The sequence below is a fragment of the Hypanus sabinus genome, chromosome 3 (assembly GCF_030144855.1).
Source record: "Hypanus sabinus isolate sHypSab1 chromosome 3, sHypSab1.hap1, whole genome shotgun sequence".
Classification (NCBI taxonomy): Eukaryota; Metazoa; Chordata; class Chondrichthyes; order Myliobatiformes; family Dasyatidae; genus Hypanus; species Hypanus sabinus.
In genome coordinates, this window is record NC_082708.1 from 42,861,959 (window position 1) to 42,888,353 (window position 26,395).

Genomic DNA, 26,395 nt, shown 5'->3' on the forward strand with positions numbered 1-26,395 from the left:
GAGAGAGCGGGGGGGTGCGTGAGAGAGAGAGAGAGCGGGGGGTGCGTGAGAGAGAGAGAGCGGGGGGTGCGTGAGAGAGAGAGCGGGGGGTGCGTGAGAGAGAGCGGGGGGTGCGTGAGAGAGAGAGCGGGGGTGCGTGAGAGAGAGCGGGGGGTGCGTGAAAGAGAGAAAGAGTGGGGGGTGCGTGAGAGAGAGGAGAGTGGGGGGTGTGCGAGAGAGGGAGAGCGGGGGCGCGCGAGAGAGAGAAGAGAGCGGGGGGTGCGAGAGAGAGAGAGAGCGGGGGCGCGCGAGAGAGAAGAGAGCGGGGGGTGCGAGAGAGAGAGAGAGAGCGGGGGCGCGCGAGAGAGAGAGCGGGGGGTGCGCGAGAGAAAGTGGGGGGTGCATGAGAGAGAGGGAGAGTGGGGGGTGCGCGAGAGAGAGGGAGAGCAGGGGTACGCGAGAGAGGGAGAGCGGGTGTGCGCGAGAGAGGGAGAGCGGGTGTGCGCGAGAGAGGGAGAGCGGGGGTGCGCGAGAGAGGGAGAGCGGGGGTGCGCGAGAGAGGGAGAGCGGGGGTGCGCGAGAGAGGGAGAGGGGGGGTGCGCGAGAGAGGGAGAGCGGGGGTGCGCGAGAGAGAGAGAGCGGGGGTGCGCGAGAGAGAGAGAGCGGGGGGTGCGTGAGAGAGAGAGAGGGCAGGGGGTGCACGAGAGACAGAGAGAGAGAGCGGGGGTGCGCGAGAGAGAGAGGGCGGGGGTGCGCGAGAGAGAGAGCGTAGGTGCGCAAGAGAGAGAGAGAGCATAGGTGCGTGAGAGAGAGAGAGAGCGTAGGTGCGCGCGAGAGAGAGAGAGAGCGTAGGTGCGCGCGAGAGAGAGAGGGAGCGTAGGTGCGCACGAGAGAGAGAGCGCGTAGGTGCGCGAGAGAGAGAGCGGGGGGTGCGTGAGAGAGAGAGCGGGGGTGCGTGAGAGAGAGAGCGGGGGTGCGTGAGAGAGAGAGAGAGAGCGGGGGGTGCGTGAGAGAGAGAGCGGGGGTGCGTGAGAGAGAGAGAAAGCGTTGGGTGCGTGAGAGAGAGCGGGTGGTGCGTAAGAGAGAGCGGGGGGTGCGTGAGAGAGAGTGAAAGCGGGGGGTGCGTGAGAGAGAGCGGAGGGTGCGTGAGGGAGAGAGCGGGGGGTGCGTGAGAGAGAGAGAGAGAGCGGGGGGTGCGTGAGGGAGAGAGCGGGGGGTGCGTGAGGGAGAGAGCGGGGGTGCGTGAAAGAGAGAGAGCGGGGCGTGTGTGAAAGAGAGAGAGAGTGGGGGTGTACGAGAGATGGAGAGCGGGGGTGCGCAAGAGAGGGAGAGCGGGTGTGCGCGAGACAGGGAGAGCGGGGGGGTGCGTGAGAGAGAGCGGGGGGTGCGTGAGAGAGAGAGCCGGGGGTGCGTGAGAGAGAGAGCGGGGGCTGCGTGCAAGAGAGGGAGAGTGGGGGGTGTGCGAGAGAGGGAGAGCGGGGGTGCGCGAGAGAGGGAGAGCGGGTGTGCGCGAGAGAGGGAGAGCGGGGGGTGCGTGAGAGAGAGAGCCGGGGGTGCGTGAGAGAGAGAGCGGGGGGGTGCGTGAGAGAGAGAGAGAGCGGGGGGGTGCGTGAGAGAGAGAGAGCGGGGGTGTGCGTGAGAGAGAGAGCGGGGGGCGCGTGAGAGAGAGAGCGGGGGGTGCGTGAGAGAGCGGGGGTGCGTGAGAGAGAGAGAGCGGGGGGGTGCGTAAGAGAGAGCGGGGGGTGCGTGAGAGAGAGAGCCGGGGGTGCGTGAGAGAGAGAGCGGGGGGGTGCGTGAGAGAGAGAGAGAGAGCGGGGGGTGCGTGAGAGAGAGCGCAGGGGTGCGTGAGAGAGAAAGAGAGCGGGGGTGCGCGAGAGACAGAGAGAGAGAGCGCGGGGGGTGCGTGAGAGAGAAAGCCGGGGGTGCGTGAGAGAGAGAGCGGGGGGGTGCGTGAGAGAGAGAGAGAGCGGGGGGTGCGTGAGAGAGAGAGAGCGGGGGGTGCGTGAGAGAGAGAGCGGGGGGTGCGTGAAAGAGAGGGAGAGTGCGGGTGTGCGCGAGAGAGGGAGAGCGGGTGTGCGCGAGAGAGGGAGAGCGGGGGTGCGCGAGAGAGGGAGAGGGGGGTGCGCGAGAGAGGGAGAGCGGGGGTGCGCGAGAGAGAGAGCGGGGGGTGCGTGAGAGAGAGCGGGGGTGCGTGAGAGAGAGAGCGGGGGTGCGTGAGAGAGAGCGCGGCGGGTGCGCGAGAGAGAGAGCGGGGGGTGCGTGAGAGAGAGCGGGGGGTGCGTGAGAGAGAGAGCGGGGGGTGCGTGAGAGAGAGCGGGGGGTGCGTGAAAGAGAGAAAGAGTGGGGGGTGCGTGAGAGAGAGGGAGAGTGGGGGGTGTGCGAGAGAGGGAGAGCGGGGGCGCGCGAGAGAGAAAGAGAGCGGGGGGTGCGAGAGAGAGAGAGGCGGGGGGTGCGTGAGAGAGAGCGGGGGGTGCGTGAGAGAGAGGGGAGAGTGGGGGGTGTGCGAGAGAGGGAGAGCGGGGGGTGCGTGAGAGAGAGAGAGGGCGGGGGGTGCACGAGAGACAGAGAGAGAGAGCGGGGGTGCGCGAGAGAGAGAGAGCGGGGGTGCGCGAGAGAGAGTGCGTAGGTGCGCAAGAGAGAGAGAGAGCATAGGTGCGTGAGAGAGAGAGAGAGCGTAGGTGCGCGAGAGAGAGAGCGGGGGGTGCGTGAGAGAGCGGTGGTGCGTGAGAGAGAGAGCGGGGGTGCGTGAGAGAGAGAGCGGGGGTGCGTGAGAGAGAGAGAGAGCGGGGGGTGCGTGAGAGAGAGAGAGAGCGGGGGTGCGTGAGAGAGAGAGAAAGCGGGGGGTGCGTGAGAGAGAGCGTGTGGTGCGTAAGAGAGAGCGGGGGGGTGAGTGAGAGAGAGAGAGAGCGGGGGGTGCGTGAGAGAGAGTGAAAGCGGGGGGTGCGTGAGAGAGAGAGCGGGGGGTGCGTGAGGGAGAGAGCGGGGGGTGCGTGAGAGAGAGAGAGAGAGCGGGGGGTGCGTGAGGGAGAGAGCGCGGGGTGCGTGAGGGAGAGAGCGGGGGTGCGTGAAAGAGAGAGAGCGGGGCGTGTGTGAAAGAGAGAGAGCGGGGGGTGCGTGAAAGAGAGGGAGAGTGGGGGGTGTGCGAGAGAAGGAGAGCGGGGGGTGCGCAAGAGAGGGAGAGCGGGGGCCCGCGAGAGAGAAAGAGAGCGGGGGGGGGTGCGCGAGAGAGAGTGAGCGGGGGCGCACGAGAGAGAGAGAGGGGGGGTGCGTGAGAGAGCGCGGGGGGTGCGTGAGAGAGAGAGCGGGGGTGCGTAAGAGAGAGAGCGGGGGGTGCGTGAGAGAGAGAGCGGGGGGAGCGTGAAAGGGAGAGAGCGGGGGTGTGCGTGAAAGAGAGGGAGAGTGGGGGGTGTGCGAGTGAGGGAGAGCGGGGGTACGCGAGAGAGGGAGAGCGGGTGTGCGCGAGAGAGGGAGAGCGGGGGTGCGCGATAGAGGGAGAGAGCGGGGGGGTGCGTGAGAGAGCGGTGGTGCATCAGAGAGAGAGCGGGGGTGCGTGAGAGAGAGAGCGGGGGTGCGTGAGAGAGAGAGCGGGGGTGCGTGAGAGAGAGCGCGGGGGTGCGTGAGAGAGAGCGCGGGGTGCGTGAGAGAGAGCGCGGGGGTGCGTGAGAGAGCGCGGGGGGTGCGTAAAAGAGAGCGCGGGGGTGCGTGAGAGAGAAAGAGAGCGGGGGTGCGCGAGAGACAGAGAGAGAGAGCGGGGGGTGCGTGAGAGAGAAAGCCGGGGGTGCGTGAGAGAGAGAGCGGGGGGGGTGCGTGAGAGAGAGAGAGAGCGGGGGGTGCGTGAGAGAGAGAGAGCGGGGGGTGCGTGAGAGAGAGCGGGGGGTGCGTGAGAGAGAGCGGGGGGTGCGTGAGAGAGAGAGCGGGGGGTGCGTGAGAGAGAGCGGGGGGTGCGTGAAAGAGAGAAAGAGTGGGGGGTGCGTGAGAGAGAGGGAGAGTGGGGGGTGTGCGAGAGAGGGAGAGCGGGGGCGCGCGAGAGAGAAAGAGAGCGGGGGTGCGAGAGAGAGAGAGAGCGGGGGCGCGCGAGAGAGAAAGAGAGCGGGGGGTGCGAGAGAGAGAGAGAGAGCGGGGGCGCGCGAGAGAGAGAGCGGGGGGTGCGCGAGAGAAAGAGTGGGGGGTGCGTGAGAGAGAGGGAGAGTGGGGGGGTGCGCGAGAGAGGGAGAGCAGGGGTACGCGAGAGAGGGAGAGCGGGTGTGCGCGAGAGAGGGAGAGCGGGGGTGCGCGAGAGAGGGAGAGCGGGGGTGCGCGAGAGAGGGAGAGCGGGGGGTGCGCGAGAGAGGGAGAGCGGGGGTGCGCGAGAGAGGGAGAGCGGGGGTGCGCGAGAGAGGGAGAGCGGGGGTGCGCGAGAGAGGGAGAGGGGGGGGTGCGCGAGAGAGGGAGAGCGGGGGTGCGCGAGAGAGAGAGAGCGGGGGTGCGCGAGAGAGAGAGAGCGGGGGGTGCGTGAGAGAGAGAGAGGGCAGGGGGTGCACGAGAGACAGAGAGAGAGAGCGGGGGTGCGCGAGAGAGAGAGAGCGGGGGTGCGCGAGAGAGAGAGCGTAGGTGCGCGAGAGAGAGAGAGAGCATAGGTGCGTGAGAGAGAGAGAGAGAGCGTAGGTGCGCGCGAGAGAGAGAGGGAGCGTAGGTGCGCGCGAGAGAGAGAGAGCGTAGGTGCGCGAGAGAGAGAGCGGGGGGTGCGTGAGAGAGAGAGCGGGGGTGCGTGAGAGAGAGAGCGGGGGTGCGTGAGAGAGAGAGAGAGCGGGGGGTGCGTGAGAGAGAGAGAGCGGGGGTGCGTGAGAGAGAGAGAAAGCGTTGGGTGCGTGAGAGAGAGCGGGTGGTGCGTAAGAGAGAGCGGGGGGTGCGTGAGAGAGAGTGAAAGCGGGGGGTGCGTGAGAGAGAGCGGAGGGTGCGTGAGGGAGAGAGCGGGGGGTGCGTGAGAGAGAGAGAGAGAGCGGGGGGTGCGTGAGGGAGAGAGCGGGGGGTGCGTGAGGGAGAGAGCGGGGGTGCGTGAAAGAGAGAGAGCGGGGCTGTGTGTGAAGAGAGAGAGAGTGGGGGGTGTACGAGAGATGGAGAGCGGGGGTGCGCAAGAGAGGGAGAGCGGGTGTGCGCGAGACAGGGAGAGCGGGGGGGGTGCGTGAGAGAGAGCGGGGGGTGCGTGAGAGAGAGAGCCGGGGGTGCGTGAGAGAGAGAGCGGGGGCTGCGTGCGAGAGAGGGAGAGTGGGGGGTGTGCGAGAGAGGGAGAGCGGGGGTGCGCGAGAGAGGGAGAGCGGGTGTGCGCGAGAGAGGGAGAGCGGGGGGTGCGTGAGAGAGAGAGCCGGGGGTGCGTGAGAGAGAGAGCGGGGGGGTGCGTGAGAGAGAGAGAGAGCGGGTGCGTGAGAGAGAGAGAGCGGGGTGTGCGTGAGAGAGAGAGCGGGGGGCGCGTGAGAGAGAGAGCGGGGGGTGCGTGAGAGAGCGGGGGGTGCGTGAGAGAGAGAGAGCGGGGGGGTGCGTGAGAGAGAGCGGGGGGTGCGTGAGAGAGAGAGAGAGCGGGGGTGCGTGAGAGAGAGAGAAAGCGGGGGGTGCGTGAGAGAGAGCGTGTGGTGCGTAAGAGAGAGCGGGGGGTGAGTGAGAGAGAGAGAGAGCGGGGGGTGCGTGAGAGAGAGTGAAAGCGGGGGGTGCGTGAGAGAGAGAGCGGGGGGTGCGTGAGGGAGAGAGCGGGGGGTGCGTGAGAGAGAGAGAGAGAGCGGGGGGTGCGTGAGGGAGAGAGCGCGGGGTGCGTGAGGGAGAGAGCGGGGGTGCGTGAAAGAGAGAGAGCGGGGCGTGTGTGAAAGAGAGAGAGCGGGGGGTGCGTGAAAGAGAGGGAGAGTGGGGGGTGTGCGAGAGAAGGAGAGCGGGGGTGCGCAAGAGAGGGAGAGCGGGGGCCCGCGAGAGAGAAAGAGAGCGGGGGGGGGGTGCGCGAGAGAGAGAGAGCGGGGGCGCACGAGAGAGAGAGAGGGGGGGTGCGTGAGAGAGCGCGGGGGGTGCGTGAGAGAGAGAGCGGGGGTGCGTAAGAGAGAGAGCGGGGGGTGCGTGAGAGAGAGAGCGGGGGGAGCGTGAAAGGGAGAGAGCGGGGGTGTGCGTGAAAGAGAGGGAGAGTGGGGGGTGTGCGAGTGAGGGAGAGCGGGGGTACGCGAGAGAGGGAGAGCGGGTGTGCGCGAGAGAGGGAGAGCGGGGGTGCGCGATAGAGGGAGAGAGCGGGGGGGTGCGTGAGAGAGCGGTGGTGCATCAGAGAGAGAGCGGGGGTGCGTGAGAGAGAGAGCGGGGGTGCGTGAGAGAGAGAGCGGGGGTGCGTGAGAGAGAGCGCGGGGGTGCGTGAGAGAGAGCGCGGGGGGTGCGTGAGAGAGAGCGCGGGGGTGCGTGAGAGAGCGCGGGGGGTGCGTAAAAGAGAGCGCGGGGGTGCGTGAGAGAGAAAGAGAGCGGGGGTGCGCGAGAGACAGAGAGAGAGAGCGGGGGGTGCGTGAGAGAGAAAGCCGGGGGTGCGTGAGAGAGAGAGCGGGGGGGTGCGTGAGAGAGAGAGAGAGCGGGGGGTGCGTGAGAGAGAGAGAGCGGGGGGTGCGTGAGAGAGAGCGGGGGGGTGCGTGAGAGAGAGCGGGGGGTGCGTGAGAGAGAGAGCGGGGGTGCGTGAGAGAGAGCGGGGGGTGCGTGAAAGAGAGAAAGAGTGGGGGGTGCGTGAGAGAGAGGGAGAGTGGGGGGTGTGCGAGAGAGGGAGAGCGGGGGCGCGCGAGAGAGAAAGAGAGCGGGGGTGCGAGAGAGAGAGAGAGCGGGGGCGCGCGAGAGAGAAAGAGAGCGGGGGGGTGCGAGAGAGAGAGAGCGGGGGGTGCGCGAGAGAAAGAGTGGGGGGTGCGTGAGAGAGAGGGAGAGTGGGGGGTGCGCGAGAGAGGGAGAGCAGGGGTACGCGAGAGAGGGAGAGCGGGTGTGCGCGAGAGAGGGAGAGCGGGGGTGCGCGAGAGAGGGAGAGCGGGGGTGCGCGAGAGAGGGAGAGCGGGGGTGCGCGAGAGAGGGAGAGCGGGGGTGCGCGAGAGAGGGAGAGCGGGGGTGCGCGAGAGAGAGAGGAGAGCGGGGGTGCGCGAGAGAGGGAGAGCGGGGGTGCGCGAGAGAGGGAGAGGGGGGGTGCGCGAGAGAGGGAGAGCGGGGGTGCGCGAGAGAGAGAGAGCGGGGGTGCGCGAGAGAGAGAGAGCGGGGGGTGCGTGAGAGAGAGAGAGGGCAGGGGGTGCACGAGAGACAGAGAGAGAGAGCGGGGGTGCGCGAGAGAGAGAGAGCGGGGGTGCGCGAGAGAGAGAGCGTAGGTGCGCAAGAGAGAGAGAGAGCATAGGTGCATGAGAGAGAGAGAGAGCGTAGGTGCGCGCGAGAGAGAGAGAGAGCGTAGGTGCGCGCGAGAGAGAGAGGGAGCGTAGGTGCGCGCGAGAGAGAGAGAGCGTAGGTGCGCGAGAGAGAGAGCGGGGGGTGCGTGAGAGAGAGAGCGGGGGTGCGTGAGAGAGAGAGCGGGGGTGCGTGAGAGAGAGAGAGAGAGCGGGGGGTGCGTGAGAGAGAGAGAGCGGGGGTGCGTGAGAGAGAGAGAAAGCGTTGGGTGCGTGAGAGAGAGCGGGTGGTGCGTAAGAGAGAGCGGGGGGTGCGTGAGAGAGAGTGAAAGCGGGGGGTGCGTGAGAGAGAGCGGAGGGTGCGTGAGGGAGAGAGCGGGGGGTGCGTGAGAGAGAGAGAGAGAGCGGGGGGTGCGTGAGGGAGAGAGCGGGGGGTGCGTGAGGGAGAGAGCGGGGGTGCGTGAAAGAGAGAGAGCGGGGCGTGTGTGAAAGAGAGAGAGAGTGGGGGTGTACGAGAGATGGAGAGCGGGGGTGCGCAAGAGAGGGAGAGCGGGTGTGCGCGAGACAGGGAGAGCGGGGGGGTGCGTGAGAGAGAGCGGGGGGTGCGTGAGAGAGAGAGCCGGGGGTGCGTGAGAGAGAGAGCGGGGGCTGCGTGCGAGAGAGGGAGAGTGGGGGGTGTGCGAGAGAGGGAGAGCGGGGGTGCGCGAGAGAGGGAGAGCGGGTGTGCGCGAGAGAGGGAGAGCGGGGGGTGCGTGAGAGAGAGAGCCGGGGGTGCGTGAGAGAGAGAGCGGGGGGGTGCGTGAGAGAGAGAGAGAGCGGGGGGTGCGTGAGAGAGAGAGAGCGGGGTGTGCGTGAGAGAGAGAGCGGGGGGCGCGTGAGAGAGAGAGCGGGGGGTGCGTGAGAGAGCGGGGGGTGCGTGAGAGAGAGAGAGCGGGGGGGTGCGTGAGAGAGAGCGGGGGGTGCGTGAGAGAGAGAGCCGGGGGTGCGTGAGAGAGAGAGCGGGGGGGTGCGTGAGAGAGAGAGAGAGCGGGGGGTGCGTGAGAGAGAGCGCAGGGGTGCGTGAGAGAGAAAGAGAGCGGGGGTGCGCGAGAGACAGAGAGAGAGAGCGCGGGGGGTGCGTGAGAGAGAAAGCCGGGGGTGCGTGAGAGAGAGAGCGGGGGGGGTGCGTGAGAGAGAGAGAGAGCGGGGGGTGCGTGAGAGAGAGAGAGCGGGGGGTGCGTGAGAGAGAGAGCGGGGGGTGCGTGAGAGAGAGCGGGGGGTGCGTGAGAGAGAGAGCGGGGGGTGCGTGAGAGAGAGCGGGGGGTGCGTGAAAGAGAGAAAGAGTGGGGGGTGCGTGAGAGAGAGGGAGAGTGGGGGGTGTGCGAGAGAGGGAGAGCGGGGGCGCGCGAGAGAGAAAGAGAGCGGGGGTGCGAGAGAGAGAGAGAGCGGGGGCGCGCGAGAGAGAAAGAGAGCGGGGGGTGCGAGAGAGAGAGAGAGAGCGGGGGCGCGCGAGAGAGAGAGCGGGGGGTGCGCGAGAGAAAGAGTGGGGGGTGCGTGAGAGAGAGGGAGAGTGGGGGGGTGCGCGAGAGAGGGAGAGCAGGGGTACGCGAGAGAGGGAGAGCGGGTGTGCGCGAGAGAGGGAGAGCGGGGGTGCGCGAGAGAGGGAGAGCGGGGGTGCGCGAGAGAGGGAGAGAGGGGGTGCGCGAGAGAGGGAGAGCGGGGGTGCGCGAGAGAGGGAGAGGGGGGGTGCGCGAGAGAGGGAGAGCGGGGGTGCGCGAGAGAGAGAGAGCGGGGGGTGCGTGAGAGAGAGAGAGGGCAGGGGGTGCACGAGAGACAGAGAGAGAGAGCGGGGGTGCGCGAGAGAGAGAGAGCGGGGGTGCGCGAGAGAGAGAGCGTAGGTGCGCAAGAGAGAGAGAGAGCATAGGTGCGTGAGAGAGAGAGAGAGCGTAGGTGCGCGCGAGAGAGAGAGAGAGCGTAGGTGCGCGCGAGAGAGAGAGGGAGCGTAGGTGCGCGCGAGAGAGAGAGAGCGTAGGTGCGCGAGAGAGAGAGCGGGGGGTGCGTGAGAGAGAGAGCGGGGGTGCGTGAGAGAGAGAGCGGGGGTGCGTGAGAGAGAGAGAGAGCGGGGGGTGCGTGAGAGAGAGAGAGCGGGGGTGCGTGAGAGAGAGAGAAAGCGTTGGGTGCGTGAGAGAGAGCGGGTGGTGCGTAAGAGAGAGCGGGGGGTGCGTGAGAGAGAGTGAAAGCGGGGGGTGCGTGAGAGAGAGCGGAGGGTGCGTGAGGGAGAGAGCGGGGGGTGCGTGAGAGAGAGAGAGAGAGCGGGGGGTGCGTGAGGGAGAGAGCGGGGGGTGCGTGAGGGAGAGAGCGGGGGTGCGTGAAAGAGAGAGAGCGGGGCGTGTGTGAAAGAGAGAGAGAGTGGGGGTGTACGAGAGATGGAGAGCGGGGGTGCGCAAGAGAGGGAGAGCGGGTGTGCGCGAGACAGGGAGAGCGGGGGGGGTGCGTGAGAGAGAGCGGGGGGTGCGTGAGAGAGAGAGCCGGGGGTGCGTGAGAGAGAGAGCGGGGGCTGCGTGCGAGAGAGGGAGAGTGGGGGGTGTGCGAGAGAGGGAGAGCGGGGGTGCGCGAGAGAGGGAGAGCGGGTGTGCGCGAGAGAGGGAGAGCGGGGGGTGCGTGAGAGAGAGAGCCGGGGGTGCGTGAGAGAGAGAGCGGGGGGGTGCGTGAGAGAGAGAGAGAGCGGGGGGTGCGTGAGAGAGAGAGAGCGGGGTGTGCGTGAGAGAGAGAGCGGGGGGCGCGTGAGAGAGAGAGCGGGGGGTGCGTGAGAGAGCGGGGGGTGCGTGAGAGAGAGAGAGCGGGGGGGTGCGTGAGAGAGAGCGGGGGGTGCGCGAGAGAGAGAGCCGGGGGTGCGTGAGAGAGAGAGCGGGGGCTGCGTGCGAGAGAGGGAGAGTGGGGGGTGTGCGAGAGAGGGAGAGCGGGGGTGCGCGAGAGAGGGAGAGCGGGTGTGCGCGAGAGAGGGAGAGCGGGTGTGCGCGAGAGAGGGAGAGCGGGTGTGCGCGAGAGAGGGAGAGCGGGTGTGCGCGAGAGAGGGAGAGCGGGGGGGTGCGTGAGAGAGAGAGCCGGGGGTGCGTGAGAGAGAGAGCGGGGGGGTGCGTGAGAGAGAGAGAGAGCGGGGGGTGCGTGAGAGAGAGAGAGCGGGGTGTGCGTGAGAGAGAGAGCGGGGGGTGCGTGAGAGAGAGAGCGGGGGGTGCGTGAGAGAGCGGGGGGTGCGTGAGAGAGAGAGCGGGGGTGGGTGAGAGAGAGAGAGTGCGGGATGCACGAGAGAGAGTGAGAGCGGGGGCGCGTCAGAGTGAGAGAGAGAGCAGGGGGTGCGCAAGAGAGTGAGAGCGGGGGGGCACGCGCGAGAGAGAGAGCGGGGGGTGCGCGAGAGAGAGAGCGGGGGGTGCGCGAGAGAGAGAGCGGGGGGTGCGTGAGAGAGAGAGCGGGGGGGTGCGTGAGAGAGAGAGTGGGGGGTGCGTGAGAGAGAGAGCGGGGGGGCTTGAGAGAGAGAGTGGGGGGTGCGTGAGAGAGAGCGGGGGGTGCGTGAGAGAGAGAGCGGGGGTGCGTGAGAGAGAGCGGGGGGTGCATGAAAGAGAGAGAGAAAGAGTGGTGGGTGCGCGAGAGAGAGAGCAGGGGTGCGTGAGAGAGAGAGCGGGGGGTGCATGAGAGAGAGAGAGAGCTGGGGGTGCGCGAGAGAGAGAGAGTGGGGGGTGCGCGCGAGGGAGAGAGCGGGGGTGCGTGAGAAAGAGAGAGAGAGCGGAGGTGCGTGAGAGAGAGAGCGGGGGGTGCGCGCGAGAGACAGAGAGCGAGTGGGGTTGTGCGAGAGAGAGAGAGCGGGGTTGCGCGCGAGAGAGAGAGAGCGGGGGTGCGTGAGAAAGAGAGAGAGAGAGAGAGAGCGGGGGTGCGCGAGAGAGAGAGCGGTGGTGCGTGAGAGTTAGCGGGTTTGCGCAACAGAGAGAGTGAGAGCGGGGGGTGCGTGAGAGAGAGCGGGGGGGTGCGTGAGAGAGAGAGCGGGGGGTGCGTGAGAGAGAGAGCGGGGGGTGCGTGAGAGAGAGCGGGGGGTGCGTGAGAGAGCGGGGGTGCGTGAGAGAGAGAGAGAGCGGGGGTGGGTGAGAGAGAGAGAGTGCGGGATGCACGAGAGAGAGTGAGAGCGGGGGCGCGTCAGAGTGAGAGAGAGAGAGCGGGGGGGGGGGTGTGCGAGAGAGAGTGAGAGCGGGGGGGCACGCGCGAGAGAGAGAGCGGGGGGGTGCGCGAGAGAGAGAGCGGGGGGTGCGCGAGAGAGAGAGCGGGGGGTGCGCGAGAGAGAGAGCGGGGGGTGCGCGAGAGAGAGAGCGGGGGGTGCGCGAGAGAGAGAGCGGGGGGTGCGCGAGAGAGAGAGCGGGGGGGTGCGCGAGAGAGAGAGCGGGGGGTTCGCGAGAGAGAGAGCGGGGGTGCGTGAGAGAGAGCGGGGGGTGCATGAAAGAGAGAGAGAAAGAGTGGTGGGTGCGCGAGTGAGAGAGCAGGGGTGCGTGAGAGAGAGAGAGCGGGGGGTGCATGAGAGAGAGAGAGGGGGTGCGTGAGAAAGAGAGAGAGAGCGGGGGTGCGTGAGAGAGAGAGCGGGGGGGCTTGAGAGAGAGAGTGGGTGGTGCGTGAGAGAGAGCGGGGGGTGCGTGAGAGAGAGAGCGGGGGTGCGTGAGAGAGAGAGAGCGGGGGGTGCATGAGAGAGAGAGAGGGGGTGCGTGAGAAAGAGAGAGAGAGCGGGGGTGCGTGAGAGAGAGAGCGGGGGGGCTTGAGAGAGAGAGTGGGGGGTGCGTGAGAGAGAGCGGGGGGTGCGTGAGAGAGAGAGCGGGGGTGCGTGAGAGAGAGCGGGGGGTGCATGAAAGAGAGAGAGAAAGAGTGGTGGGTGCGCGAGAGAGAGAGCAGGGGTGCGTGAGAGAGAGAGCGGGGGGTGCATGAGAGAGAGAGAGAGCTGGGGGTGCGCGAGAGAGAGAGAGTGGGGGTGCGCGCGAGAGAGAGAGCGGGGGTGCGTGAGAAAGAGAGAGAGAGCGGGGGTGCGTGAGAGAGAGAGCGGGGGTGCGCGCGAGAGACAGAGAGCGAGTGGGGTTGTGCGAGAGAGAGAGAGCGGGGTTGCGCGCGAGAGAGAGAGAGCGGGGGTGCGTGAGAAAGAGAGAGAGAGAGAGAGAGCGGGGGTGCGCGAGAGAGAGAGCGGTGGTGCGTGAGAGAGAGCGGGTTTGCGCAACAGAGAGAGTGAGAGCGGGGGGTGCGTGAGAGAGAGCGGGGGGGTGCGTGAGAGAGAGAGCGGGGGGGTGCGTGAGAGAGAGAGCGGGGGGTGCGTGAGAGAGAGCGGGGGGGTGCGTGAGAGAGCGGGGGTGCGTGAGAGAGAGAGAGAGCGGGGGTGGGTGAGAGAGAGAGAGTGCGGGATGCACGAGAGAGAGTGAGAGCGGGGGCGCGTCAGAGTGAGAGAGAGAGAGCAGGGGGTGCGCGAGAGAGAGTGAGAGCGGGGGGGCACGCGCGAGAGAGAGAGCGGGGGGTGCGCGAGAGAGAGAGCGGGGGGTGCGCGAGAGAGAGAGCGGGGGGTGCGCGAGAGAGAGAGCGGGGGGGTGCGCGAGAGAGAGAGCGGGGGGTTCGCGAGAGAGAGAGCGGGGGTGCGTGAGAGAGAGCGGGGGGTGCATGAAAGAGAGAGAGAAAGAGTGGTGGGTGCGCGAGTGAGAGAGCAGGGGTGCGTGAGAGAGAGAGAGCGGGGGGTGCATGAGAGAGAGAGAGGGGGGTGCGTGAGAAAGAGAGAGAGAGCGGGGGTGCGTGAGAGAGAGAGCGGGGGTGCGCGCGAGAGACAGAGAGCGAGTGGGGGTGTGCGAGAGAGAGAAAGCGGGGTTGCGCGCGAGAGAGAGAGAGCGGTGGTGCGTGAGAAAGAGAGAGAGAGAGAGAGAGAGAGCAGGGGGTGCGCGAGAGAGAGAGCGGTGGTGCGTGAGAGAGAGCGGGGTTGCGCAACAGAGAGAGTGAGAGCGGGGGGTGCGTGAGAGAGAGAGCGGGGGGGTGCGTGAGAGAGAGAGCGGGGGGTTGCGTGAGAGAGAGAGCGGGGGGGGTGCGTGAGAGAGAGCGGGGGGTGCGTGAGAGAGCGGGGGGTGCGTGAAGAGAGAGAGAGAGAGAGCGGGGGTGCGCGCGAGAGACAGAGAGCGAGTGGGGGTGTGCGAGAGAGAGAGAGCGGGGTTGCGCGCGAGAGAGAGAGAGCGGGGGTGCGTGAGAAAGAGAGAGAGAGAGCGGGGGTGCGTGAGAGAGAGAGCGGGGGGTGCGTGCGAGAGAGGGAGAGTGGGGGGTGTGCGAGAGAGGGAGAGCGGGGGTGCGTGAGAGAGAGAGCGGGGGGGTGCGTGAGAGAGAGAGAGAGCGGGGGGTGCGTGAGAGAGAGAGAGCGGGGTGTGCGTGAGAGAGAGAGCGGGGGGTGCGTGAGAGAGAGAGCGGGGGGTGCGTGAGAGAGAGAGCGGGGGGTGCGTGAGAGAGAGAGCGGGGGGTGCGTGAGAGAGAGAGCGGGGGGTGCGTGAGAGAGCGGGGGGTGCGTGAGAGAGAGAGAGTGTGCGGGATGCACGAGAGAGAGTGAGAGCGGGGGCGCGTCAGAGTGAGAGAGAGAGCAGGGGGTGCGCCAGAGAGTGAGAGCGGGGGGGCACGCGCGAGAGAGAGAGCGGGGGGTGCGCGAGAGAGAGAGCGGGGGGTGCGCGAGAGAGAGAGCGGGGGGTGCGCGAGAGAGAGAGCGGGGGGTGCGCGAGAGAGAGAGCGGGGGGTGCGCGAGAGAGAGAGCGGGGGGTGCGCGAGAGAGAGAGTGGGGGGTGCGCGAGAGAGAGAGCGGGGGGTGTGCGAGAGAGAGAGCGGGGGGTGCGCGAGAGAGAGAGCGGGGGGGCTTGAGAGAGAGAGCGGGGGGTGCGTGAGAGAGAGCGGGGGGTGCGTGAGAGAGAGCGGGGGGTGCGTGAGAGAGAGCGGGGGGTGCGTGAGAGAGAGCGGGGGGTGCGTGAGAGAGAGAGCGGGGGTGCGTGAGAGAGAGAGCGGGGGTGCGTGAGAGAGAGAGCGGGGGGTGCATGAAAGAGAGAGAGAAAGAGTGGTGGGTGCGCAAGAGAGAGAGCAGGGGTGCGTGAGTGAGAGAGAGAGAGAGCGGGGGGTGCATGAGAGAGAGAGAGAGAGCTGGGGGTGCGCGAGAGTGAGAGAGCGGGGGTGCGCGCGAGAGAGAGAGCGGGGGTGCGTGAGAGAGAGAGCGGGGGTGCGCGCGAGAGACAGAGAGCGAGTGGGGGTGTGCGAGAGAGAGAGAGCGGGGGTGCGTGAGAGAGAGCGGGGTTGCGCAACAGAGAGAGTGAGAGCGGGGGTGCGTGAGAGAGTGAGCTGGGGTATGTGAGAGAGCAGGGCTGTGAGATGAGAGGTAGGAGGTGAGGGGGAGAGAGAGGTGAGTGGGGTGAGTGGGGGCGAAAAGGACAACTGGAAAAAAGAGGGCAACAGAATGATGCAGAGATAAAATTATTTCTCTTGCTCTATCTTATCTACTTAATACTTCTTCTTTCCCGCCATCCCACATTAACTGCTCTTCTTTTATGCCAATCTCACCACAGCCAAAATAGTTAGCCTGTTGATTTAATATGGACTATTCAGGTTGAAGCTTACAGAAAGTTGGTTATCTCATGAATTGAATGCAGTGTAGACCAGTTTTATACACTGCTGCAATACAACTTGGGGTATATAATTTTTTTTTCATATTACTTCTGATTCTTCTAACAAGTGATAAATCTGTCTGACTGCTTATCTTTCTCACGCTGGTAACATTATTTCTTTCTTTAAAGCAAGCACGATTCAAAATAACTGAGATGCCTATTCTGAGCTGGCAAGGGTTAGGCAATAAAAGTTTCTGATAATTGCTTTTTAGAAATATTATTTGGCTTTAATAAGGCCTTACAAAGGATAGAGGGACTTTGATGTGTTACACAACAAAGTTTATTTTCCCAAAGGCTAACAGGAGATCCAGATCTTCGAAGGAAAAAAGGTTAGAACATCTTTCACATAATGAAACAGCCTGGATTTATTTTTTTTTAAAGACTGGAACCCTGGTAACTCTAAACAACAATTCTGAAATAGCTTACACATCAGATCATACTCATGAAAAGGAGTAAAAACTATTGCTGCAGAATTAAAACAAAACCTGCTTTTAGAGCATTTTGTTAGCAGCTTACTGAAATCTACCTGTTTTTTTTAACAGAAAATGCTATCCAACTGCCTCCACAGATGCTGCCCGAACAGCTTAATTCTCTTAACAGTTTGTGTTTTGCTGCCATTACAGGACCAATTTTACTCATTAAAAACTGATTGTGGACTTTCTATTTTAAAATAAAAATATGATTAAACAAAATCTTAGTTGCATTTTCTGTGGAAATACTTCTCACATATTTTAAAAATCTGTTATTTTGTATTAAATCTTCCCTATTTATATTCATGAATGCAGAGAACTGAATATTAAACACAATTTTCAATGTATTAAATTGAAGATTTTTAGATAATAAGCAAACACTTGAGATTCTACCATACCTTTGCACTTTCATGTATTGACTGAAGTTGAGCAGCCAGAGCTACAAATGTTTGGTATACTTTCTGCATTGCAAGAGACAAGTCTGTAGAAATGACAAAAATAAATGAATAGCAAAAAACAATTCTGTTGCCATTCTGCAATGTTTTTGTTACACATTCTCCCTATCACTATCCTTTGTGCCAATTTCTACACAAGGTATAGACCAATGGATATGCTCCAATAATTCCCTTCAAAACATAAACACAAGAGATTCTGCAGATGCTGGAAATCTTGAGCAACACACACAAAACGCTGAAGGAATGCAACAAGACAGGCAGCAACTACAGAGAGAAATAAACAATGTTTCAGGCTGAGCCCCTTCATCAAGATTAGAGGAAGGGAGGAGAGGCTAGAATAAAATGGTGGGGGAAAGGTAGAAGTACAAACTGGAAGGTGATAGGTGAATTCAGATGAGGGGTGGGCAGTTGTAGCAAGAATCTGGGAAGTGATATGTAGAAGAGGTGACGGGCCGAAGGAGGAAACTGTTAGGAGCGGACAATGAACCATGGAAGAAAGGGAAAGAGAAAGGCAACTAGAGGGAGGTCATAAACCAATGAGAAAGGGTGAGACGTGAAGCAGAATGGGAATGGATAAAGGGGGAAAATCCAGTTTTCTCTGATCAGATTCCTCCTTTTCAACCTTTTAGTTATTTCACCTATTCTCTCCTAGTTTCTTCACCTTAGCCACCCACCTTCTTATTCTAGTCTCTTCCCTCTTTCTTTTCCATTCCTGATGGAAGGTCTCGACCTGAGACATCATTTGCTTACTCCTCTCCATAAATGCCGCCTGATCTGCTGAGATCCTCCAGCATTTTATGTGTGCTTCCTTTGAAATATTATTGAAAGTCACATAATATTAACAAAAAAATTCTTCGTGAATTAAGCTATAAGCAAGGTCCTCCTGTTCATGATGATAACTTTTTCTTTAGTATTACTTTTCTGAAGACAAAAGCATGTTTTGCTGTTTCTGCCAAAATTTACAAAATGCACTTTGGACCCATCTTGATAATACTAATAGTCATATAGGGAGACAAAACTGATGGAAGTATACAATATCTCTTCACCAAAGCCAATCACATGCATCACGTTTTCAAAATTTCTAAAAATTAATTTTTACAGATACAGGTTGAGTACTCCTTATCCAAAATGCTTGGGACTGGAATGCTTTGGAAGTTTTTTTTGGATTTTGGAATATATAAAGAGTTAGCTTGGAATCGCCATCATTCCCAACTTGGAATTAATGTGCTACCGTTAATCAGTCTTGGCCAGTAAGCAGGTCCCAATGGAGTACTTGGTAGGGCCCTGAAAACCTGTGCCAACCAACTGGCCAGGATGTTCAAAGACATTTTCAATCTCTCAATGCTATAGTCAGAAGCTCCCACCTGTTTCAAAGGGGCAACAAATACAGCAGTACCCAAGAAGAGCAGGGTGAGCTGCTTTAATGACTATTGTCCAGTATCACTCATATCTACAGTGAGGTGCCCTGAGAGGTTGGTTATGGCTAGAATTAACTCCTTTCTCAGCAAGGACCTAGACCCACTGCAATAGGTCTATGGCAGACAGGATCTCATTGTCTCTTCATGTGGCCTTGGATCCTCTGGACATACAAATGCCTATGGCAGGATGCTGTTTATTGACTACAGCTCAGCATTTAACACAATCATTTCTACAGTCCTGATCAGAACGCTCCAGAACCTATGCCTTTGTACCTTCCTCTGCAACTGGATCCTCAACTTCCTAACAAGACGGCCACAATCTGCATAAATCGGAAATAGCACCACCACCTCAGTAACAATCAACACTGGTGCACCTCAGCATGTATGTGCTATGTGTGTGAATATGTATGTTATTAATTTCACTTTTATACCATTCAAACTACATTGCATCAGTACTTAGATGAGTGAGGAAAAGAAGTCACGGCATCCCAAGGTAACCCAACACACAGGTGATCCCTACATCAGAGGGGTCACATTCTCAGAAAATAATCAATATTGTGATCATCAGCACATTCTCTCCAGTCTAAGGACATGTGAAAAGACTTCTCAGAGTACAGTACTACCACACTCTCTATCTGCAAGGCAATTTTTTCAGATTCAGATGGCTAGTGAGTTAGGAAAGGTTCCTCACTGTTGGCTAGACACTACTCAATATGGCGCTCTTCAGCTCTTCTACGGTCAAAATGCTTCCTGTTTGACCCAAAAAAATTCATTTTGACTTGTCAGTCTAGAGCACTTGCTGCCATTACTCAGTGCTTCTATCCTTGTGTTTTTGTGCATATGTGAGTCTCTTGGCCTTATTTCCACTTTGAAGGAATTGCTTTCGGCAGCAACTCTTCCATGAAGACCACTTCTGACAAGAGTTCTCTGCACTGCAGAGTGGTGTACCTGGGTTCCAGTGGTTTCTGTGAGTTCACAGCTGAGAACAGTGCTGGACTTCTTCCAGTTTAGAAGGGATGTCAGATTGATGTATCTCTCATCTGCAGGACCACTGTGTTTCTGATCCTCAACCTTGCCCGTTTCTTTGTACTTCTTCAGAAGAACTTGTTCAGCATATCTTGCAACTCCTGTCTGCCATGCAATTTCTGATGCAGGATGATTACCTTGTGTCTTTTTGCTGTGCTCACTCTTGCCATGGTGTAAGAATTGATAACTTAAACAGTCACATCTGTCTGATCCTCACCTTTTAGTTTGGTTGTCCCTCGCCCAGTTTGATTCCTTCTACACCTGCTTCTGTTTTAGTTACTGAGTTTACAGTTGCAAGAAAGAGTTTGTGAACCCTTTGCAATTACCTGGTCTTCTGCATTAATTAATCATAAAATGTGGTCTGATCTTCATCTAAGTCACAGTAAAAGACAAACAATCTTCCTAAACTAATAGCAAACAATTGTACTTCTCATTAATACTGAGTATACGATTTAAACAATCAAAATCTATGTTGAAAAAAAGTATGAGAATCTCTGGGGCACTGCCTTCTACAAAAGCTCTTTTGAGTCAGGTGCTCCCACTAATGAGATGAGATTGGAAGTGCGGGTTGTAGAGGTTTTCCGCCCTCTAAAAAAGACACACAAAGTCAGGGAGTGACTGAAAGAGCCTGCTCTTCTCAGGAAAGATCTATTGATGTGCACCATGCCTCAATCAACTTTCAGAGGACCTTAGGAGAGAACTGAGAGATGCATGAAGCTGGTAAAAGCTACAAAAATATTTCTAAAGACGTGAGTGTTTATCAGTCTATTACTGTGACTTAGTTGATCAGACCACATTTTATGAGTAATTAAAGCAGAAAACCAGGTAATTGCAAAGGGTTCACAATCATTTTCTTGCAACTGATGTTCATTCAGCTCATTATGTCATTGAACATTAGCATCTTGTTTGTTATCTTTGTTTAATCATGCACTGGGTTATATACCTACAAAGTAATCAAGTTTTTATTTGAAAGCATGTCTATTATTTAATATGTTACTTTCCCTGTGACATTTAATTTTTTTGGAAATCTAAATTTACTCTTTTCTACTGACACACTAATGTAAAAAGGCAAAAAAAACACATCTAAAACAAAATTTACATTAAAAAATCTAGCAAATGCCTAAGACTTCTGCAAAGTACTCTAGGTGAAAGTGTCTTACATGTAATTTTGAAAATATTTTGTGACTTAGTAAACATTCCATAACACTTGAAAATTTTAAAAATTAGTGTGAAAGAAAATATGGAAGATTATCACAGTTAACATGTTCAACAACTGTGTCAAGAATTTATGGCTGTTGCAGTTAAAAATAATTCAGATGAATATGCTATGCTGATGGGTTTAAAACGGCAAGAGTTGGCCAAGAAGTGACTGAATGCTTTAGGAGAAGCTACTCAAATTAGCAGTGTGCTGGTGATAATCTACAAGATTGGTTCACACATATTTATGATTGACATAAATGACTGGATGGGGAGCTACATCTTTGTAGATGGGACATTCGACAAGAGATACAGTAAATGGAGTGAACTATGACAATTTATTTCAATGTGGTAAAAATAAACTTCAGATCTGAAAACGATACGTCAATTAAAGTTTGGACAAAATTAGTAAGGATCAATACATGCCATGGAGAGTTAAATAGAATAATTAAAGTAGCTAATGGAATATTGGTCTTTATATGTAGATGCACCAAGGATAGAATCTATTCTAATAGCTATACAAAATCCATGACAAGCTCTTTATGCTCAAAGCAACCAGCTGCAAGTTACTCAAACAGATTTTCCAACTCAAGTGCAGAGAGTGGTTGGTGCACAGTTGTGAAAAGTATTGCTTATATCAACTTCTGGACAAAATTCAGAGATTGCTGTCAGTGAGCAGCACCATTGATCCCATAGGCAATTTCCCACAAAATCTAGGCAAAAGTCTAAATTTAGACTGAAGACATTATTAAATATTTATGCACACTAAAGACATTAGAAATTTGGAATTTACTTCAAAAAAAAACGGCAAATGAAGTAACGCAAAACATTAAATTTAAAATTGATAAAATTTCAGTAACAGTAGACGCTAATGGACAGGATAAAAAGGAGGATATAGTCAGGTTACAGATCATCCTGATCTCACTGAATAGTAGTATGGATTCAAGGAACGAAGTAAGCTGCAGTTATTTACCAAAAGTACATTGCAAACTCATTACCTTTCAATACCCAAAAGCAATAAGGACAGCAGGCAAATAGCAATGCTACCATTAAGGTTTCCCTCCCTACTCTGCCTCCACAAATCATACAACATCCAGGCTTAGAAATACAAAAGTTCAAGGTGTCAATTAGCGATGGATAATAATTGCTGGACTCATCAGTGAAGCCCATATTTCATAAATGATGACTTTATTCTGTTTCCTGGGTACTTCAAATAGAAAACATATGAGCTTTTGCTTAGAAGTACAAACCTTGTGGAGTCATATGAGAGCTGTTAGCCTGTGTAGCAAGGTGATTTTCCAGCTCCTCTATTTGCTGTCGATACTGCTGTAACTGAACCTCAAACTGTTCCACCAATTGCCTGAAATAGCTGTCAAATACACATTAGAACTAGCTGAGCAGGATAATAAATATTTCATAAACATCTATACATATTATAGCCATAACATTTTAAATGAAGTTTGAAAGACAATTTTGTCAACTATGCCAAATTACTATTTAGGTGGCAAGTGCAGAAGAACCACTGTTGATTTCACCAGCTCTCTCTCTCTCTCCCCGAGCCATTTAAGAATGAAAAAAGGTAAAACAAGGTCAGGGAACAAGGAAGGTGAATATTCAGAATTTTTCAAAAAATAATTGTACACAGAAAATTATTAATGTTGAGGTTTACTTTTCATTTTAATGTGGGTGATCTTGGCAACATAGTGGTTTGTGCTTCCTCCAGGAGATGGCTTCTGACACCAGATCTACACGATTACACTATGCCAAGTCATATGTGGTATATGTGAGATACCATATAGGCATGTAAGGGAAGAAGGCTACTTGAGTTGTCTCCATGCAGATGCAGTACCAGCCTCAACGGAGGCATGCAACAATCAGAAAACTACGTCATACTATTTCTTATAAATGGCATTCTGCTTTCCGGTCGGCTAACATTATAGCACCAATTCTTTCCACTGACTGTGAAACTAGACACAGCATTAAAATAAAAATGCCAAATTTCAATTTGAGCATCTGATTCTTCTGCAAAGTTCCCATTTTGTAATAAATCTTATTTTTTAATTCATGTGATAAACATGCAAGTGTATCACTAACATTTTTTAACCAGAAGTATGATTTTAGTTTTAAAACTTTCAATCAAATATTGAATGTTTTGGCAAATATACTGCTTAAGAGAAATTCACTGACTTACTCAGTTGGTGCTGTATTTTCATGCTGAAGTCCTGGTGGTATCTTTTGTGTTCTTAGTGCTATTTCAGCATTTTTAAGCTCCTATGAGAAAGGCAAAATATTATCAGATTTAAAGGGGCCTTTCTTCTGAGATTGCTCCAATATTTTGTGTCAGCTGTTTTTATTTCTCCATTTTTCCTCTACCTGATAACTCCGAAGATTTCACCCCCTAAAAAGCACATGAAACATAATTTCTTTATTCCCCTCCATAGCTGCCTGACCTGCAGAGCTCCCCCAGCATTTTGTGTGTGTGTGTGTGACAAAAAACAAGTTCTGCTATTTTAGGCCATTTTTCAAGGGGAGAGAAGTGGAAGAGGAATCAGGAGGAACTCCATTGGCAAGGTTTCCATACTTCAAAGAGCAGCTTAGCTGGGTGGTTTTTATTCCAGAGTAGGATGAGGTATCTGATTTCTGTTCCTTCCCAATGCGAACAAAGAAATGCAGTTTGTTAATTTGTCATTCAACTATATTTTCCTGGGATAAACATTTAGATTAACAAATATCTTCACCCAGTTTGGTCATGTGTGATTCCAGATCTGCCAACATGGCTGAATCTTAACTGATTCTTCAAGTCAGGGATAATTAGACAAGAACAGTAAATGTCAGCCTTGCCACCAACATCCATATCCAGTGAATGAGTAGAATCTATTGGGAAGATTTGAATAAGGCCTTGAAGCCAAAGCCTATTCAGACAACCAATGCAACTTGAGAAAAAAAAAATCTGCAACTTCTGTTGAGAGCGTAATGATCTTCATTTATGTGATACAGTCGACCTTCACTAATCAGACTACCTGTAATCTGTTTCCTTTGATAATCCGGCACTGATTTCAAATTTTCCCCACAACTGTATTTTCAAATTTCCCAGGCCACCGTACCAATCTGGTGCACATTGTTTTGGTTGCGCTAGACCTGTTCATGTGTTGGCATGCTCTTGTAAACACAAACAATTTCTGTTTGTTTTCCTGCATTTATTAATATCATTTGTGTGAGGCGTGGCCGCCCTGCACCCACCAGCGGCAGGGAAAGCTTGCGCGTGCTGGGTCGGTCCACCTTCACGCCTGCCTGCCGGCAGTCACCCACTGCCCTCCGGCGACGCCTGGCCGGTGCTCCCTTCTCTTCTGCCTACAACATCAGATTAGACGTGGTGACTCGCTGAATTTAAGCATATTACTAAGCAGAGGAACAAAAACTAACGAGGATTCCCTCAGTAACTGCAAGTGAAGAGGGAAGAGTCCAGCTCTGAATGCGCGGCCGCCTGGCGGTCGCATGAAATGTGGCATATAGAAGACCTCCTTTCTCCGACTTCTGCTCATCCAGATGTGCTGCCACCAACATCAACAGTGTTTGAAGAAACTGTTGTACCAGTTTCAGCACCAGTTCCTGATGCTTTGCTCAATTTTCAAGATGAAGATGTTGATGATCCTGACAACTCCACACTTGCAAACATGTATCTTTGCCTGAAGGTATATTAAACGTCTCACTTTAGAAGCAAAAGTGCTCAACTGTTCTGTATACGTTAATTCCTGTACATTTACCTGTAGCCTTTATTTTATCTGTGCCTGTACAATATATTACTTTATTAAAATTTCACTTTAAATTAAATTTCATTTAATACGTCTGTTCCATTATTATCTAACTTGTACTGATTTACATGATATTTTTAAGGTATGATGAGGTGGTTAGCTATTGCTTAATGTGATCCTTCTGTAATTCGGCATTTTACTAATCCGGCACTCCTCAGGTCCCAATGATGCCGGATTATAGAAGGTCAAACTGTATCATTTTATGATACTACCTCAGTCCCTAAGTTATCATCGATAGAAAAAATGTTTAGTTTATTGATTTGAAGTACACTGTCCTCTCTCCTTGCATTCCAATTTCTTCCTTATTTTGCAAGAAAAATCAGTTAAAACTTTTCCAACAATATAAGTTAGGCATTATGAATCTCTGATTTTTACATCTGAAGTCACAAATGTGTTAGGTTTGAGGTGAAATAACATACATGATCACACTGTACTTATTTCAACTCAATGCAAGAAACTACTAGGACTTTTAATTTACCTGTGCAGATTCTATCTTGAGTTTGTCAATGGCAAGTGAATCCCTCTGAAGTCCACTGGCAACCACAGCCAGCAACTGTTTCAATGCTTTGATATCTTCTTGTACTTTCAGCATTGCTTTAAAAGACATTCGGCTGATCTCTTCTTGTACCTGTTTTTGTTCTTTTACAAATTTCCTGTAGGCATGTGAAGAAAATTCATAATTTTAAATGCTCTCATGCTGTAAAACGAGTCAATGATTGCTTGCAAGCCTGAGGAAGCAAACTCACTGAAAGTTTTCCACATCCTGACAGATAACAGGTGGTAAATTTTCATCCTTAAGAGCTTTGCTTTCACTGCAAGACAAAAAAAGAAAAATATTAACTCAGCTGCAAGAACTCCTTTGCAATGATTGCAACTTAATGAACATATTTGCATTAATATTTGAATATCATTTCTATAACAACATTAAAGAAATCAATGTGCTACTTTGATGAATACTGAAACTTAATTTCCTTTTTTTAAAAAATATCAGATTCTCACAGATCTGCAATATTTTTACCAGCTGTATTTTTTTCTGTTTTAAATGTGTTTCTTATATGTCTCTGGTTTATTGTCTCTGCCATGTTGTGAAATTTGTTTATTTACGTCAGCAGTACAGTGCAATACATAAGAAATAAGTTACAATAAAAAATGAAATAAACAAGAGTGTAAAAGGGAAAGAGTGAAGTAGTATTCATGAGTTCACAAACAATTCTGAAATTTGATGATGGACGGCAAGAAGCTCTTCCTAAAATGCTCAGTGTGCATCTTGAGGCTCCAGTTCCTCTCCCTGACTACAGTAAAGAAAAGACAGCATGTTCTTCATGGCGAGGATGCTTAATGATGGATACTGCCTTCTTGACGCACCGCCTTTTCAATATGTGCAAATGGCACAAATTACATTGATACAGTTCAACAGGACTCAACTTAGTATGAAGATCACTAAGTTGCAATTTAATTAAGATGCAGACTTGGTAGCAGGCTCAAAGAACTAGTAACAGTAAACTTGAAGAAGGGAGAAGGTTGTGCTTTGTATAGGACATAAGCAATGGGTGAGGAATTTCCGCTACAAGGTCTAATGGAATGTTTGCATAAGGCAACTACCACTGAATTGCATGGCTGAATAATAATAGCAGCTCAATAATAATTGCAATCTTTAGATGTTGGTTTGAATACCCCCAATGCCACTGGATTCAAATGGCAGATTGTGCATGCACACTATACAAAAGACATAAAGATCTCTTTAATTAGTAACAGTCAGGTTTTACACAATGGCTGACGATAAGGTGGAGTCAAGTACATTAAGAACTACTTTTGTGGACTGGGTTTAGTTTGTAATGCTCACTGCCTTTTAATGCAGAACGTTTATTTTGTTTATGAAAATTCAACAGCAAAGACTCATCATATCCTTTGTTCTACTTCTGTCAAAATAGTTTTGATTCTCTTTCATTTACTCCTGTGAAATCCTTAGTTCAGTTGCTTATTATTTTTAACATTGGCTTACCAAGGTAAATGGACATCTATAATAGCTGTATTTACAGGTTCTATTAACAACTCTGCACCTGTACTCTTTTAATTAATGCTTTAACTCGCAAGAAAACTGCACTTTTTAATTACCTTAATAACAGACAATGAAAGAAAAGACAAGCTTAATGAAATCTTTTTCCAAAACTTAATGCGTTGGATTCTAGTTAATTGGGCTATTAGTTAATCAGGGCAGTTACTTATTTGGAACAACTCTTAAAGAACAAAAAGTAATCAGGAAAATAGCTGGGATTCCCTTCATTTATTTGAGACACTCAGATCTAATTGGGACAAGAGACTAATGTTGAACAGTTTCTAACTAGCATCAGTCACTTACACTTCCATGGCCATTAGACACCGCATTGTGCTTCGAGTAAACGGGTTTTAAATAGTGCCAGTTGCATGTGTTTGCGTTCAAAACACAGCAGTTTTTATCATTGACATTTGGTGAGAATAAGCAGCAAGACAATGCCACACAGTTTTGCTCATTGTAATTTATTGAAATACATAATCTGTTACTCAGTTAAATGGTAGTCTGTCTTTTTTGTACCCTTTTAATTATTTCTGTGAAACCTCAGCTAATTGGGACAGCCACTTAACTGAGCCAAAACGTACCGGTCCTGATGTGTCCCAATTAACCAAAATCCACTGTAATATCAAAAGCACTGGTAGTCCTTAAAAACTAACCAAAGCGCCCCAGATTTTTGCTTAAAAACAATACACACATAAACCTAAACACTTACTTACTCAGTTCTATTTCCAGTTGAACATTTATCATCTGTGAAGGATAAATATGGTAAAGATTAATGCCTCAATACTATTTTTAAAATGAATGCTATACATTAATAATAATTACAAAATTGTCAGGGAAAACAAAAAGAACCACAACAAAAGAACCAACTATAGCACAGAATATTAAGCATGTGAGAATATATGATTATTTATTTATTTTGCTCGATTGAATAGCTAATTAGAAAATGTCATGATTATTGAGAAATTAGTAATA

General features: G+C 54.3%; 1 protein-coding gene across 3 annotated transcripts in view; it reads right to left on the bottom strand.

Moving 5' to 3' along the window:
* The window catches only part of nup58 (nucleoporin 58), a 101,388-nt gene that overhangs the window by 50,932 nt on the left and 24,061 nt on the right, over positions 1-26,395 (bottom strand). For all 3 annotated transcript variants that reach the window (XM_059964172.1, XM_059964173.1, XM_059964174.1), the window contains exons 7-12: positions 26,137-26,167; positions 24,114-24,179; positions 23,846-24,020; positions 21,747-21,826; positions 20,806-20,924; positions 15,858-15,940 (exon numbers count right to left, since the gene is read on the bottom strand). In XM_059964172.1, coding sequence (XP_059820155.1) covers positions 15,858-15,940; positions 20,806-20,924; positions 21,747-21,826; positions 23,846-24,020; positions 24,114-24,179; positions 26,137-26,167 — 554 coding nt within the window. The remainder of the gene's footprint in view (positions 1-15,857; positions 15,941-20,805; positions 20,925-21,746; positions 21,827-23,845; positions 24,021-24,113; positions 24,180-26,136; positions 26,168-26,395) is intronic.